Source organism: Lipotes vexillifer, unplaced genomic scaffold, assembly GCF_000442215.2.
Source record: "Lipotes vexillifer unplaced genomic scaffold, Lipotes_vexillifer_v1.1 scaffold402, whole genome shotgun sequence".
Lineage (NCBI taxonomy): Eukaryota > Metazoa > Chordata > Mammalia > Artiodactyla > Lipotidae > Lipotes > Lipotes vexillifer.
Window position 1 is genome coordinate 1,641,118 of NW_006798409.1, and position 18,133 is coordinate 1,659,250.

At 40.6% G+C, this 18,133-nt stretch overlaps 1 protein-coding gene across 3 annotated transcripts in view; it reads left to right on the forward strand.

Annotated features, from left to right (window-relative positions):
* Nucleotides 1-18,133, forward strand: part of ERG (ETS transcription factor ERG) — a 211,727-nt gene that overhangs the window by 86,977 nt on the left and 106,617 nt on the right. The window contains exon 1 of one of the 3 annotated variants that reach the window (XM_007470480.1): nt 15,634-15,765. The exons of 1 other annotated variant lie outside the window; for it this stretch is intronic. In XM_007470480.1, the coding sequence (XP_007470542.1) occupies nt 15,748-15,765 (18 nt within the window). In that variant the 5' untranslated portion in view covers nt 15,634-15,747. Of the gene's footprint in view, nt 1-15,633; nt 15,766-18,133 lie in introns of those variants that run through there. One more of the 3 variants, XM_007470481.1, reaches the window with a different exon arrangement.

Consider the following 18,133-nt stretch of genomic DNA (forward strand, 5'->3'; position numbering starts at 1 on the left):
GCATCGGCAGGCGGACTCTCAACCACTGCGCCACCAGGGAAGCCCTAAACCTCTACCTCTTTGTATCTGTATTACTGTGTATTTATGTTATGTATTTTGTAAAGTCTATTCTGTAGCCTATTATATGTTTTTATTAATATATTTAAATTCTGTGACATTTTAATATTTATCAGAATATGAATTAAAATTTTTCTGATTACAGAAGCAACACATATTTGTTATAGCTCAACTTTCCACAAATGCTTGACTTAAAAAGAGGCAATTATCCCGTGATCCCAACCTCTAAACTGAGGTTTATACCTCAGGATGTTTTATCTGCATTTAGTAACACAAATCTGGTAATTTTTAAAACTTATTATGCCTTGAGCATTTTCTATGCAGTGAATTTAGATCTCATTCTTCTTAATACTGTGTGTGGTCTATTATTTAGTCTCTGATTGATAGCATTCAATTTTTTCTCATTTTTTTACGATTACTAAACAGGTGAATATTCTTGCACCTGTCTTTGTCTACTGTGAATATTTCTAAAAGGTGGATTTCTAGGATAGAAATTGCTAAGTCAAAAGATAAATTAACTTTCTGATAAGGTATTAACCTATATCCCTAATAAATGTGCATGAAAGTACTCTTTCCTCCACATTCTTGCCAATGTTGCAAAATTCAAAATTTTTTCATTTTTGAAAATATTCAGTATGGATAGGCCCAAAACGCTGTATTTTGATTTTCTTTAATTTCTTCCTTATTTTCTTTAATTCTTTTCATAGTTATTGGATAGTCTATATAAATAGTGAAATCTTGTCATAGTGACTTGCCTCATGCACGTTACTTATTTTTTCTAATTTAAAAAATTGTATTGACATATAATTGACATATAACATTGTATTAGTTTTAGATGTACAACATGATGATTTGATATATGTATGTATTATGAAATGATTATCACAGTAAGTCTAGTTAACATCCATTACCACACAGTTACACACTGTTTTATCTTGGGATGAGAACTTTTAAGATTTATTCTCTTAGCAACTTTCCAATATACAAGATAGTATTGTTATCTATAGTCATCATGCTGTACATTACATTCCCAGGGCTGTAAGATAAATATCTTATAATTGGGTCTCTGTGCCTTTTGATCACCTTCACCCATTTTGCCCACCCCTCTCCTGCCACCTCTGGCAACCAACAATCTGTTCTCTGTGTCCATGAGTTCATTATTATTATTATTACTGTTATTCCACATATAAGTGAGATCATGCAGTATTTGTCTTCCTCTGTGTCACTTACTTTACTTAGCATAATGCCCTCAAGGTCCATCCACGCTGTTGAGAATGGCAGAATTTCATTTTTTTTATGACCAATATTCCATTTTATATATAAACCACATCATCTTTATCCATTCATCTGTTGATGGGCACTTAGATTGTTTCTATGTCTTGACTATTGTTAATAATGCTGCAATGAACAGGAGTATGCAGATATCTTTTTGAGATAGTGATTTTGTTTCCTTGGGATAAATATCCATAAGTGGAATTGCTGGATCTTATGGTAGTTATATTTTTAATTTTTTGAGGAACCTCCATACTGCTTTCCGTAGTGGCTGTACCAATTTACATTCCCACCCACAGTGCACAGTGGTTCCTTTTTCTCCACATCCTTACCAACACTTGCCATTTCCTTTTCTTGTTTTTGTTTTAGATAACAGCAATTCTAACAGGTGTGAGGTGACATCTCATCATGGTTTTGATTTGCATTTCCCTAGTGATTGGGGACGTTGAGCACTTTTCAGAGCTCTTTTACATCCCATTGGTTGGGATGGCCAACAGGCATTCTTATCCATGCACCAACTATGTTTATGTAATGATTTTTAGGTCAGTACATCTCATCTAACAGTACACTTTCCAGTTGGCTTTCCAGTCTGTCATTTATACGTAAACTAAATTATGTTGTGAAGCTGACCAAATTGAATTGCTCTGTTCCGATGTTTCCCAACTGGGGTGATTCTGCCTTTACCCTCAGGGACATTTGGCAACGTCTGAAGACAGTTTTGGTTGTCATAACCGAGGGTATGGAAGATGCTACTGGTATCTGTAGATGACAAGATATTTCCCTCAGAGGCCAGGGATGCCAACAAACATCCTGCAGTGCACAGGACAGCTCCCACAGCAAAAAGTTTTCCAGCCCCCCAAATGTCCGTAGATCACAGGTTGAGAAACCCGGCAGTCTGCTCTAAATAACATTTTAGTGCCCTGTTCTTCTGTAAGTATACCACATTACCTCTATGCTAAGACACATATTGGTTTCCAAAAGTTGGGATGTGTCTGCAATTGATGGATAAGAAAGTGTTATGGCTAATTTTGTTTGGCTGAAGTTTTTTTTTCTTTCCGAGCGATACATTAAATCATGGCGTGTTTTACATCTTCTCATCCACAGTCTTACGTTGATGAAATGTGATTATGACTCTGTCTTAGTCTTTCTCTTATTTATACATATGCACCAGTCTAATTTCAGTGTAGGACTAGAAGTCTTATGTAGCATGACAGTGTAATTGCCATAGTTACAGGCATTAAAAATCAATCAATATCTAGCCTTGTATCTATAATCATTCTACTCTGTGCCTGCTTTAAGGTAAAAAGCAATATTCAATGTCTAAAACAACTTTATATTTAATTTTATGTTAAAATAGTTCCTCTTGGATTTAGTAAATAGACAATATTGATAGAATGTTGGAATTTAGTGCAGAATGATTGATTTCTCCATTTGGGAGGTTCTGAATCATTCCTGTTTCTATTGATTTTTTCCTTTCACTTATATCGATTACTTTTAAAATTCGGGAAAATGATTGGAAATTCAAATGATTTCCATGTTAGAGAAACATTTTAGGTTGCTAGATTTTTGGCCTTAAACCTATTTTCTTACATTTACAAGCACTCTGGCTAATTCAAGGCACTCTGCACCTACTGAGTCTTGGGAAAAGGTAACAAGATAAATATCTCATTTTCAGTATAAATTCTCTCCTTTCATATCTTGTTGTTAAAGGCGATGATCACCTAACCTAAAACCTAGTCAGATGACAGCAGCACAATTTGGTGGAGAGAGCTTTCAGTTCTGGCTCTTATCAGAGAAAACCTATATGTGTTCAGAGGGAAATGGATTTTAATGTGTACTGTCGATTCTTTTTTGCATTTATAAGTGAGAAAAAAATTAAATAGTTAAAGGGTGGCAGTTTTGAGTTATTAAGAGTGATCTGGATTAGCCTCAACTTCCCTGGGTCAGTACAAGGTAGCCACTGATATTTCACATCTGGTTTTGGTTTGCAGTAACTAACAAAGAAGCCCAAGGTATGTGTAGCCCCATTGTTAGGGGTCTCCGGGCTCTTTTAAAGACAAAGAGCTTCCCACTCCAAAGGTCCTGAAATACTTTTAACTCCAATTTACAGATTAGGCCAAACCTCTTAGGTTAAGGTTCATTTAAGGCAGTCGAACAATTTCTTTGTGAACTTCCCAGTTTTCTGGCTGTTAAAGAAAATAATAAAAGAAAAAGAGCTCCCCAGTGCAAGAATTCCATAAAACAGAGAGAGGCGTGTGAGACACATTAATGGTTTCCATTCCTGATGAAAAGCTTGAGACAGCTTTAAGTAATATGGAATCAAATATCTCAAATCCTAGCTTAGTCTGGGAGGTGAGGCTTGGGCGCTTCAGCTGCCTGAGGAGAGGAACAGCGGTGTTTCATCTACAAGAATTCAACGTGAGGGGTTAAAAGCAAGATAACTGACCTTCTTTAATTACACCTCAGATGTTCAGGGAGAATTCCACTCAGGACTGCGCTTTTCCTCGTCCTCTTTTGGGGGATGAGCCCACGGCACTGTGGTTCTTGGAAACAGACCTACTGTGTGTCCCTTTTGCTCACAGTAAAGCTCTCGTCCAGTGCTTGTGCAGACCCACCGTTGCCGTCTTCCAGATGGCTCTCATTATAGTCAAAAATTGACCGACGGCAACCCGCAAGGCGTCCTGGAAGGCTTCGAGACGGCCATGGGGACAGAGCCCCTGATTTCTAGGAGCTAATGTTTCAGGGAAAATAATAACAACACCTTCTAAACACTAGGGCTTTTCTTCTTAGTAACTCGAGGTAATGAATCCTCTCCCTCTGCTTCTCATTCCCCCCCCCCTTTTCTGTGAAGTCACAGAGGGGGAAATTAAAGTTTTCCCATGTCTCCTTGGGAGAGTCCTCTGGGTTTGATGGGCAGAGATGTTTCTAACAAATGGGAATGGGGCACCAGCAGTATGAAGCCTGGGGAGCTGCTGGCATTGGGTGTGGACCCAGGGTGAAGGCCAGGGGCGGAGCAGCAGGGGTTCCATCTCCATGGGGTCGTGACCCTGAGGCACGTTTACACTGGATGAGCCGAGAGAGGACGAGGGTAGAAGAGCGGAGGGAAGAGCTGTTAGGTTCACAGTGTTTGTCCTTTTCTCTTGGGTTAAGATGCTCTTGTGATTTTGGCATCTTTTTCTCTCCAACTAATATATAGGGTTTTTTGGTTTTTGTTTTTTTTTTTTTGCGGTACGCGGGCCTCTCACCATTGTGGCCTCTCCCGTTGCGGAGCACAGGCTCCAGACGCGCAGGCTCGGCAGCCATGGCTCACAGGCCCAGCCGCTCCGCGGCGTGTGGGATCTTCCCGGACCGGGGCACGAACCCGTCCCGGCCGGGGGCACGAACCCGTGTCCCCTGCATCGGCAGGCGGACTCCCAACCACTGCGCCACCAGGGAAGCCCGGGTTTTTTGTTCTTTTTTTTGAGGACTTTCTCTTCTTTCCTGCGTCTTCAGTGGCTGACACAATGCCGAGCGTATAATGGGTGCCAGTAAAGGTTTGATGAATGGATGAATAATCACATAGCAAAACTATTTTCTGCTGTAACAATGCTGCAAAAGATAAAGGATCTTCTGATGGCATCCTCATTCCTTATGGCTGCTAACAACACACTCCAAAACTCAGTGGCTTCAAATCACAATGATCATTTGATTACTCCTTGTGGTTCCAGGGGTTGAATGGGCTGAGGGAGAGGCAGTTTTCGCTCAGGGTCTCTCGGGTGGTTGCAGTCAAGTGGCAGTTGGAGCTGGAGTCACCTTGAAGGTTGCCTCACACTGCTGGAGGTTGGTGCTGGCTGCTGGCCTGACTGATGACCTACAGATGGCCTCTCCGTGTGCCTTGGACTTCCTCTTAGTATGGTGGTTGAGGTGTAGGAGTGGCTGTTCCCCAGAAAACCAGGTGGAAGCTGTATCATCTTTACAGATAGCCTTGGCGGTCACACAGCTGAACTTCGGCTCTAGTCACAAGCCCACCAGCTTGGATGGGAGCAATGTCAGTGTCACCTTATTAGATGGGATTGTGTGACAGGACATCTTACTGAACTGTCTTGGGAAACATAATTGTCATGGGTGATACAACAAGTGCCTAGAAATGCAATGAATCTGTCATTCAGTGCATGCGAAGCCAACCCGGTTGCTGAAATAGTTTAGCTGGAAATACTTTTCGTCAGAGTTGCTTTGAAAAATGGCAAGGGCTATGGAGCGTACAAATGGGAGGCATTATTTCATTTTGCAGCTCGGGTAAATCTGCTGTAAATACAACGTGGTGCAGGCCAAATAGAGGGCACGTACTCACTCACCCGTTCAGTCTTTTTTGCTTGCTCATCCATTCAGTATTTATTTATTTATTATTGAATATCTGCTCACTGCCAGGTATTTAGATCAGTTACTGAGATGGAAATCCCATAATTTATAGAGTTGGAAGATCTCTTAGAGACCCTTTGTCTTCTTCGCTTCCCAGCACCTTGATCTGGGGGAGTGGCTCAGGAAAGTCACCTCCGAAGTTGTTACCCAGGGTCCCTTGACCAAAGTTTGACTTTTGGTCCCTCCTGGGCTGCCCGTTGGCACAGCCCATGCTGCCCTTCCCAGGGTTCCTGGCTCTGTAGACATCTTCATTCACTCATTCGTTCATTCATTCATTCATTCATTCAGCAAAGGCTTGCTTAGCGCCAGCACTGTGACAGAGCCCTGGGGCCCCCTGGGGGCTGCTGCTCTCATCTCAGTCTGTGGGGTGCCCGAGGGTGGCACAGAGCAGCATGCTCAATGTGTGCTAGCTCCTCCTTCAAACAAGCCTGCAGAGTTACTCATTGATGTGCACATGGAAAATTGGGATAGGTGAATTAAATGACTCCTTAAGTCACTAAGGAGGCTGAGGCTGAGGCCAGGCTGAGGCCCCTCTGCCCTAAGCCTAGGCCCTTGGGATCGGGGTGCTACCCTGGGCTCGTGCTCCCTGAGGGATGTCCCCAGGCTCCCCCGCCAGCGTGTACAGGTCTATTTCACCTGCGGACGTAGGCGGTAGCCCTGCACTCACGTCCTAAGTTCCCACCTGAGACAGCTTATCGTTGGCAGTTAGGATTGTGGGTGCTGGCTGTGCTCTCCTCAGCTGCTGATGCCCTGTATCTGGAGCTGGGTCAGTGTGAAGCTGGGCGAGGGGTCCCCTGCTCTTACAGTTTTCAACGCCTCGTCCCGCTGCTCTGCGCCATTTATGTGCCCAAGTCAAAGTTGTTGTTCCCTTTAAAAATCACAGACGGAGGGCTTCCCTGGTGGCTCAGTGGTTGAGAGTCCGCCTGCCGATGCAGGGGACGCGGGTTCGTGCCCCGGTCCGGGAAGATCCCACGTGCCGCGGAGCGGCTGGGCCCGTGAGCCATGGCCGCTGAGCCTGCGCGTCCGGAGCCTGTGCTCCGCAATGGGAGAGGCCACAACAGTGAGAGGCCTGCGTACGGCAAGGAAAAAACCAAAAGAGAGAGAGAGAATGCGGGTCTGAAGAGCTGCATCCTTGCCGCTTTATTAAAAAAAAAAAAAAAAGTCACAGACGGACAGATGAAATACTGCATTAATTATCCTTCCGTAGAACACACTGCATATGAACCTCTGCTCCACTGGCAGACCGAGAGGAAAATCCATCGTCAACTGCAGTTACTGGGGCCTCTTCAGATGTCTGTGGGAGCCATCCCCACGCAGCTGCCCTCTGGGCAGCCAGGAGCACAAACAACCCTCATCTACTGCCCTCACTCTTCCTTGGTATAGGAGCCAAAGTGGAAGGAGAAAAAGGAAATTCTACAGATATGTTTAAGTACAAGTGAAGACAAAAAGAGGAAAGTTGCAAAATCAGTTAACTTTTTTGGTTTTGCAGATATTTCCAAGACACTGCATTTTGCTTTAAGTGTGTTTTTAATGACCTGAAAGTCAGTGTAATTGCATAATAGGGTTATTTTCAAGAAAACTCTCGTATTTGGTTTTAAAGCTTATTTTATTTCAACTCTATTTATATATACCTTCATATTGTATGTCATTGTGATAAGTGTTGTATTATGAACATATCCCAAGAGACTATGGTTTCTTTTTTTAAATAAAGGAAGGGACCACAAAGTCTCTCTCACATGTTACAGTATAATCTGTATCCCTCCTACAGTTCTCATGTCTGGAAAGGGTATACTAATATCTGAGTTCAGGCAAAGTGCTTAACCCTGAAACCAGAAAATAAATGCACTCAAAACTTACCATTTACTTGATGAAACTTGCACTGGGAACATATTCAGCCCTTTAGAATTATTGTGAAATAGAATATTTTTCAGGGTTTGAAATTATTAATAGTGATGTAGAACAATTATACAATTTCCATAGTCAAATCTCACCCAGAATAATGCCGTTAGTCCTATGTGCAGATATTTTTTTTTTTTTTGGCCGCGTCGGTGGGACTTGTGGGATATTAGCTCCCAGACGGGGAGTTGAACCCGTGCCCTCAGAGTGAAAGGGCGGAGTCCAAACCACTGGACCGTTGGGGAATTCCGTCTTACGTGCAGATGCATATACCTTATATTTCCTTATGTTCCATAATAATGAAAAATTTTAAATTTTCAAAAATGTTCTACATTTTGAATGTTGGGCTTTGATTTTAGTGGGTAAATGAGACAACTTTGTAGGATAATATCAATTCAAGAAACGTAGAGGCAAGAATTATGCATACTCCTCTCCACTCTAAGGACCTTTTAGAGAGACGTTTAGCGCCCTCTAGTGACAACAATCAAGCAGTTCAAAAAGAAATTCCCTGCAAAGCTTACTTCTGGTTTCCAGGTAGCAAGTAAACAAAGCACTTTAGTTTTTTGGTCAATAGGTGGTTGCTTCCTGAAATTCTTGAGGCAGGATTATTTTTGTAGCTGTAATAAAGGATAAAATAGTATCCTCTAGGCAAACCGCTGCTTCTCTTCTGGCCTGTCATTGACAATATATTCAGAAAGAACATTTCCACTTGTCCCCGGAGACTGCAACTTTCCCCAAATTATGTGCTGAGATTTGTATTGGGATCAGATGCAACCTATGAATTAACCTTCATCATAGTTTCGAGTACATTCAGTGTATTTAAATAGAAGTAAACAAATTTTCTTTCTGTGAGGGTGAACTGGAAAAAAACTGGCCTGTACTCTGTACCTCCAAGAGGGAACACTTCAGTACCTCACTTTGCAGAGGGAGAGGATACAATATAGAGAGGGTGCATGTAGAAGGGATGCGATGCAGAGAAAGGGCACAGTGCAGAGAGGGTACAGTGCAGGGAGAATACAGCCTAGCGGGGCTGCCACAGTGAGACAGACCCTGTTTCACATACCTGCCTTCAAGGTGTAGGCCTAGGACTAAGTTAAGTCTGCAGGTTGCCTGATTACACTCATGCAAATCTAAATGCATTATTTATGGCACAGCACTTTGTTCCTTGGCTTCTTTTCTGATTCCAATTGCGATAGAAATATATCAGCAAAAATATAAACAAATTAAGTGATGTGGAAAGAAAGGCCATCTCAATCTGAAACTAAAACGCCTTTCTAAACAGGTGGAGCAATTGTGGAATGCAGGCTTCTCTGTAAATTTCCATTAATTGCGTGACATTGTGGTGCGACTTGAATGCTGTGTCTTTGAGAAATAGTATATAATTTCTTCAAGAAATAATTTACAAAATCATTACAGATCAAGACAAAAATAAATGCTGATGCCCAGTATCTTACCAGTGAGACTGACCCACTTAAAAAAAAAAAACATTTAAAAATCTAACTAGTGATCAAAATCTAACTTAATTTCAATAGCTCCAGATAACTTCTCGGGGTGGCCAGGGGTGATGGCTGAGGATAGTCATTGGGACACAGAACCCTAGATCTGAGTAGCGGGCAGAGGAACAGGACAGCCTTTAGGCAGAGGGCCATGTGCCTTTGTGTGCCTTCCAGTTATGTGACATGGGTGCTAGACTGTCCTGTGGTGAACCAGTGGCAATCTGGTGACTATAACATTTATACTAATTTATGCCCCAGTTAGATGGATGAAGACCTTGAAATGCACTTAATGGTTCACAAATTATATACAGAAACATGATCTTTGAAAAAGATCCTTGAAAAAGGAAATTTAAATGTTCCTTTATACTAAATTAGTGTGTCAAAATAAGTACTCTTGTTTCTTTTGTTTTTGCTTTTTAATTAAAAAAAAATTTTTTTTTCAGCCACAAGTATTAAGTTGACATACTTAGGTTCCTGTTATGGGTTTTAATACTCCCGCATTTTTAAAGCCATTGGGTAAGAGGCAAAGTTGGCAAAATGTGAGGATATAGGTGATGCTTATGAAATCGTGTGCACTGAAATCATTGCTCCATCTGAACCTATAGAACTGAACTTGACACATGCTTCCAAATTAAGCAACTTGGTGTTGAGAAGTCGAGGATTTAGTGTGTGATCACAATTTCCTTGGTTTACATTAGTTCAAATGCACCAAGACGCTGAAGAATATATTAACCACTTAGAGAAAGTGTTGAAACAATAGTTATTTAAATTGTAATTGGATTATTTCTTCATGAGCAGCTGGAGGGTATGCCACACACACACAGAGTCTTACCCAATGGAGTGAAACTGTCCTCATGAAGTCCGCTTTGAATAGAAAAATGGTCCTTAACCAGTATAAGATGGGGGACCTTGGGGGCTAAGAGTGCCTTATGCTCCCTGTGTTCTCAGGCAAATCCTCCAATTGATAGAGACGGAAAAGTTCCACTGGGTGATGGAGTTTTCCATTGTGGGGACAGCTCCAGATGCTTGATCCTTATCTACAATCTCAGGCATGCCCCTGCCAAAAATCCTTGGGACATCCTTCTTGCCGGGCTCTCTTGAATAATCCAAACATTACACATTTTAAGATTCATGTATCATCCTAGGGACAATAAATATACAGCACTTTTATCCTATTGTTTTGCCCATAAAGAGTCTGCGGTTCATGGATTGGTCCCACGCTCTGCAGTTTTATGTGTGCGGAATTTGAGTTGCCGAACAGAGACTTCCTGAATGCTGAGACACCCAGGGACTGGACAGAGTCCTGTCATCCTTGTTTCCTAGTGCCCACCAGAGCGCTGAGGGGGCATGGAAAAGGCACTCTTTGACTGGAGGGAATAATGCTGGGGAGGTGACCATTACAGAGCACATGAGTGTCTGCAGGGTTTCCTTAATGAAATTAATCAAAAAGAGCTACTCTGTTCTTGTAGATGTTTATAAAAGAATGTGCATTTTGGTACACACACACAAAGAGTTTGACAAATAGGTATCGTGTGCTGCATGTTATATGGATATTTAGAAAAAAAATAGAACATTGCATGTTGCTTATATAACTTTTTCATTACAATGTGACATGTTTATTGTAACTTTTTTTAAAGAAAGACATCTATGAGAAACTTTGATTTAACACTATATTATACAAAATGTAGAACTCAAAGGAGTGCACATAATACAGTGAACACTCATGTAAGTTATGATTGAGATTTGACAATTGTACAATTTTGTCATATTTGCATTATGTTACTTTTCATGAATTCTTTCAAATAAATTACAGAAATTATTACCTTTTCATCTTTAGTACTTTGGAACGCAGCTTTAAGTAGTAAGGACATTTTCCTACAAAGTATTCTTAAAGCTGTAAATAGTTAACAATAAATCTATAATATGATGTAGCAATCATTATATATTCAGATTTCTCTGGCATCCCTGGAAAAGCCTTTGACGTCTAATTTGTTCATATCAGTATCTAATCGTAGACCATCATTTGCATGTGGCCTCTGGGTTTCTTAAGTTCCATTGAATCTAGACCTCTCCTCCCCTCTTCCCCACTTTTTTTTCATAATATTGGCTTTGCTGAACATATGACGCAATATGTTCTACATACTTTGTACAGTAGGTGAGTAAATTTTACTCTATCTTACTATTTATTTATTCTTATTGAAGTTATTATAACTGTCTTGAAAATATAGATGAACCAAAGGGGAAAGGGGGAAAAACAAAAAAGATTCTCTACTATTAGTATTGTAGTATGTAGCTGACTAATATATATTTCTCTTTTGCCTTTTTATTTTTAACAAAATGAGTCTGTGACATAATTCTCATTTATGACCTCATTCTTCACTTACCGGACATCGTACCATAATTTTCCATATCACTAAGTATTCATCTACTATATCATTTTCCTGCAGTATTTTCAATGATGATAAGTATGTCATTGTATGGATGTTGAATACAGGGATCAATCAGTCAATCATGAGTGAATCTTCTGTTGTGTCTCCAGTTAAGATTCTGGCTCATTATCTCTTTGCTACGCTCATATATGATTTTTAGAACTATGTTGCCTTCACCCAAAAGTGTTCTCAACCCTTGACCTTCCTCTGTAGATCCCACACAGAGAAGTTAGTAGGAGAAGACGGATGAGCATTTGTTGACCTCAGAAAATGGGAAGTTGTGGTTTTAGGATAAATAAATGACAGTGCTCCTTTTATAGTTATGGTAAGGGTAGAGTCTATTTTACACTCTTTTTATAGTTATGGTAAGGGTAGAGTCTATTTTACTCTCTTTCCTTTTTCATTTGGAGTAAGATATGAACAGGCTTTTGAAGAGCTTTGGTAAATTCATGGGTCATGGGTCCATGATGGATAAGTACAGAATGGAAATGTGCAGTTTATTCACACATATGCTGGGGGTGCCACACTCTTCCAGCATGGTGTTTACTGAGTTCCAAGGAGTGTGGAAAAGGACCCTGTCTTGACAGATTCATGGCAGGATGACCCAGGTGGAGGCTACCTGCAGTTGCCCCGAAATGGGTCTGCATAATGACCTGAGGGTGGCTTCCGCCAAGGAGGGAGGGGTGGCGTCTCGTTGGAAGGGCAGCCCAGTCCTTAGGCTGCTGAGTGATCTGGTGCTGAGGCCGTTGAATGGCAGAGGCTTGGGTGTGGGTGATGGGAGCATAGAGTGATACCTATATCTTCAGATGATTTCCCCCAGAATGATGTTTGGGAAATGATTTCTGCATTACTCAATATATTCTAATTAATAGATATGCCTTATGCTGTCAATAGCCAATTGAAGTTTGTTTTTTTGGAACTTTGCATTAAATAGAGAATACTGAACTGGGATGCTGTTATGCCATTCTAGACATCAGGAATAATTCTCTCGGAAGATGATAGACATCAGTCAGCATTTGTCATTAGAAATGAGGAAGATTTGCCTTTTAAATTTTGTAACTGGGTTTACTGCTCATTATCTCAAAACTGGATTTTTATTACATCACTTTGTGTTATAAGCATTTTCAGAATTAGACACAATGAAACTTATGGATAGAATCTTCAGGAAATAAATCAAAGAGTAGCATAGAGTTTTCTGTTTGTAAGTTCCAAGCAAGTACATTAGTCTAACAAAATTTTATTAAAGAATAAAATATGGGTGTATATACACATATATGCATTAGACATAAGTAAGAGAGACAGAGAGAGAGAGAGATAGCAAAGCAAATGATGTAAATTACCAGAGTTGGAGGAACTGGTGAAGGATATTAGGAGTTCTTTGTATTATCTTGTAACTTTTCTATAAATTTCATTCTTTCTGTTTTCTTTTTTCTTTTATTGAAGTAAGGTTGATTTACAATGTTGTGTTAATTTCTGCTGTACAGCAAAATGACTCAGTTATACATATATATATATTATTTTTCATATTATTTTCCATTATGGTTTATCACAGGATATTGAATATAGTTCCCTGTGCTCTACAGTAGGACTATTATCCTATATATAATAGTTTGCATCTGCTAATCCCAAACTCCCAATCATTCCCTCTCCCACACCCCTCCCCCTTGGCAACCACAAGTCTGTTCTCTATGTCTGTGAGTCTGTTTCTGTTTCGTAGATATGTTCATTTGTATCGTATTTTATTTTGTTTTATTGCTTTCTTTTTTTTTAATTAAAATGAGCTTTTTAAAAAAATTTTTATTGGTGTGTCTTATTTTATATTCCACATATAAGTGATATCATATGGTATTTGAAGTTTGATGTTATTTCTAAATAAAGAGTTAAAAAAATGTTACTGTTCACTGATTTGAATTAGACAAGAACCAAAGAGTTCAGGGCAGACCCTCAACGAAGAATTAGATCTCCATAAAATTGTTGATGCTTTCCTGCTGCAGAGGACAAGGGCTGTGTCAGAAACCAGGCGGCAGTGGTGAGATGGGACCGCACAGAACTTTCTTCCGTGGCTATTTTTTTTAGCAAGGGGTCACCCTACTTAAGGCTGCTCTTTGAGAATTTCATAATAGAACACTGCTTATTAGGGTACTACAGTTCACATTTGAAATGGATGCTTCTTAGGAGAGTGAAAAATAAGGAACCTCAGTGGAGCTGAAAGAACGTTTTTCCCAGCACTCCTGAATCCTAGTGGAAGCTGCCCAGATAAAACAACTCAGTACTTTGCAATTTTAGGGGAAACACAATTTGAATCAGCCTGCCATCTCATTTATTGTTTGGAGATGAAAAGAGCGGAAATCAACCTCCCCTCAAAATGTAGATGCTGAGAATTTGTCAGGTTCTGATTTTTACATGAGATTTCTTATAGTTTCTCTTTCTTTCGTTTTCCTGTCCCCACCTCTGTTTGTTTCTTTCTCTTTCTTCGTTTCCTTTCCTCTTTTCTTTCTTTCTCTCTTTCTTTCCTCTCTCCGCCCACCTCTCTCTCCTTCTCTCTCTCTTTCCTTCTTTCCTCTCTCCGCCCACCTCTCTCTCTTTCTCTCTCTCTTTCCTCTCTCCACCCACCTCTCTCTCTTTCTCTCTCTCTTTCCTCTCTCCGCCCACCTCTCTCGCTTTCTCTCTTTCTTTCCTCTCTCCGCCCACCTCTCTCTCTTTCTCTCTTTCTTTCCTCTCTCTGCCCACCTCTCTCTCTTTCTCTCTTTCTTTCCTCTCTCCGCCCACCTCTCTCTCTTTCTCTCTTTCTTTCCTCTCTCCGCCCACCTCTCTCTCTTTCTCTCTTTCTTTTCTCCTGCTTTCCTTCCTCCCCTCCCTTCTCCTCATGTTTCCTTCTCTTTCACCTATCATAAGGGGAAATCCTGGGATCAGTGAAAGATATAGAAACTTGGGCTCATTTCTAGAGCTCTGATGTAGACAGGCCTAAGTCTGAGTGAAATCAATTCACTGACTGCCTCTGAAACCAAGAGCTGCTGGATGACTCAGGGTTTGGTCTATTGTGTTCTGCGGGTCCCCTATGGAGACCACACCTCTTTACTGGCCCAACTTTAGTGTAGCTAGATTCAAAGCAAAATGTTGTTTCTTCCAGAGAACAAGTAATTTCCTGAAAATGAGTAATTAAAAGGCCTGAAATCCTCTAAGGAATGTTCAGGCCTACAATTAGCTGTATTTCCTCTGAGTGGAAAACAGACGTGTGGCCCTGAACTTACAGCTCAGATTTTAAAACACTTAATGAGGACGTGGCATCTCTGTGTAGCCAAGAGTTCTATTGGGGTCTGTTGTCTGCAACCTGGACGTTTGTCAGAGGGGGCCAGCTTGCTGCCATTATAAAGCACTCATAGTCATTTAAGTGCCTTGGATTTTAAATAAATATTTGAAAATGAGGATTTGACAGGTTTATTTTCCTCTTTATTTCTCTTAGCTACTTTCATGCTAGAGTCTTTGCATTTTCAACTACTTGATCGTGTAGCCGATAGCAATTACTTATGTTTGGAAGGAGAAAATGAAACTGTTCTGGAACATTCACTTGAGATGCTAAACCAGTGGAGGTTGTTAAAAATCAGCAGGTGAATGGCTATTATTAAACGTCGTCGCCTATTCACGTGAAATAAGTGCTACCTGCAAAGTTTCCTTTGAAGAGAGCGGAGCAGGGAGTGGGTAGGGGCCTTAGGCCCCACGACCCAGGCGTGTGGCAGATCCGGGGAGACAGAGGCCCAGGAGTCCTGTCCACACCCAGGGGCCTTGAGGAGCTCGCCGCCCACGTGAAGCCACTCAGAGTCCCGCCACATCTGCATCCTGCCCGGGGCGGCGTGTCACACAGCGGCACACTGGGTCACACCTGCTGTGGTCATCCCAGGCCCAGGCAATTGATGTCTTTTTTTTTTTAATTGAAAAAAAAAAAATCTCCTGGCTGCATATCATCAAGAAAAACAACATTGTTTTCAGGGTCTCTTATCTCTCCACTCCCAAATATCCTGTTTCTTCGGGCTGGGCGGCCAGGACCAATAGAAACCTCTTCCTGCCATTGACTGACTTCATTTCCCAGACTTAGCACAATCTCATCCGCTCTAAACAACCTCATCAAAACTACTTTCTGGTCAGAGAGAAGCAATAATTATTATTAACATTTATTAACGATCAATAAACTTGATTGCATTATGGCCAGCACTATTAAGGTAAGGAGAGGGTTCCTTTTCATTTGACCAAATTCTGTGCTTGTTACTCTTTTCTCTGGTTTCCTTTATCAACGCAGATAAGTTAGCATTGGGCAACACCCCCGCTGCCACAATAGAGGACAACAAGATTTCCTTTGCACTGCCTAGTAAATTTCCTTTTTCCTACTCCAACCATCCGCAAGGCTTAAAAACTTCAAACTCAGAAAAAAATTGGGGTTTCTAAATTCACGGTTGAGGGCCGTGGATGACTTTTTGCAAAAGCTTTTCAGAGCGCGTCCGATTTTTCATATTCTTTAGCTATCTCTAGCGGTGCCTGGATGTGTATCTGCTGGAAGGCAATGGACTTGGAGAGTTTGGAGGGCAGGGTCGGAGAAAAAGATGGGCTTGGAAATGTTGAACTTTTGGACGTTCTTGAAGGCCTCCTTACCATCAGGGGTGCCAGCCGGTCCCTGTGGAAATGAAGAGATGCCTAGCAAGTGGCTGTCAGTCATGGGGCATGCCAATGTTGACTTGATTTTTGGAACCTTCAGGCTGAGAACAGAGCGTTCTCATAATTCAAATGGTGGTAATTTGGTTTGTTCGGTTATGTATTTATCTTTAATAAAGTACCTACTCCTCGGTGCACTGTGAATAGACTTTCTTCTCCGTGATGGTTGCTTTGTGGGAATTGCGGGTTGGTTCTCTGTGTTCTGGGGTGTGTGGTCTGATGTTTTGTTTTTCTTGCAAATAGAGAGAGATTAAGGTGGCGGTGAATGCACAGAGGTAGAAACGTGAATGTAGTCTGATTCCTGGAACTGAAGCCAGTTTGATGGTTAGTGCAAGTTGGCGGCATAGAGCCCATGAAGTGGTCTGTTACAATATTTTCAAGGCCAGCACGCCTTGGTGACATTTCTAGAAATGAGAAAAGTCAGGAGCAAAAACAGATACTGAAAGGAGGAAAAAGCGAGTTTTATTGGTTGCATGTCTTTAGTTTTGCTGCATGTAGGTGAGAAGCATTTGGTTGTGTTTTCATCAAGGGTTTTAGTTGATCTGAAAGCTCATGAATATGGAAGTTTGCCCAGAATTGGGCTAGGACAATTTTTAAAAGCCTCTTTGATTTGGAATTTGAAATGTTTGTGCGAGAGGATTTAATTAATACCCGTTGCATAAACTATGTTTCAGAAGTTCCATTCAGTTTCTATTTCTCAAGATAGGTTTTGGTTTTCAAGGTATGTTCAGTAATCCATGTAAAAAAAATCATGTATCAAAGATTTTAATCTTACAGAGATTTTTCTTTCTTCAAGGATTGAAGTCTGCTGAGGTATAACTGTATAGAAAGGAATTTTAAAATTGAGGGTTTGATGTACTCTGCTTTGAGCTATATGAGTAGAAATTATTTGATTTTATAACCCCAAATGCTGCCCTCTTAATTCTTATTTTTACCCTTATTTGTGTCCATATTTCATAGCAGTTGAATCTAATGTTCTTTGTAAATTTTGAATAGCTTGAGTACAGTTGTGTGTGTTTGTGTGTGTGTGTGTGTGTGTGTTTCAAAACAATCGGTGTATTAAAGGACATTGAAATAACAGACAATCCTTTAGGGTGTGGGGTATGTTTTGCATAGAATACAAATGTGTCATACTGTTTAATTTAAAGTATACTTTTCTGAAAAGATGAAGATATTTTTGAAGCTTGAACGTTTTGTGTTTTTCAGGATGAATTTTGGGAAACAGTTTCCACTTACCCAGGATACTATGCTTACTTTAACATTTGATTACACTGCATTATCTGTGTATCATATATGGCTTAAGTGAACTTTCAAAATGACTTCAAGTAGACTCTTTTTATCCTCTGTTAAAATAAAATAGCCCCTCTTTATAGGTAACTTCCTTTAAGAAATGTTCTGCTAGGCTTCCTGGGTAAAGTAATGAGATGATTTTACAGACTTGTTTATAGAGTGGAAAAAAGGAGGCCTGAGTCTGTTGACTGCAGTTTTAATTATGTTAGTGCAAAGCTCAAATTAGCATAGGGAAAATTACGGCTGTCCGTTGGAATTAGGAAAGTCTGTCATACGGGCAATTTCCAGTCTCAAACGCACTCTGTTTTTTGTTGTTTCAGTAAATAAATCAATTAGTCCATCAAGCATCAGATGCACAGAATCTGTTAAGTTGGTCTCCGCATCTCAGTGGAGTTTTTTTTTTTTTGGCGTGAATGTCTATAAGACCCTATGAGGCACTATGAAAAGCTCTATGTTTTTATCCTGTCTTTATGATTCTCACCATCATTTTCCCTTGGTATTTTGGAAATGGTAACAGAGTGTTTCCATGGGACGAAGTAAAGGAATATTATGAGTTTATGTGAGTATGTCGGTTGCTTTATCCTTAAAGGG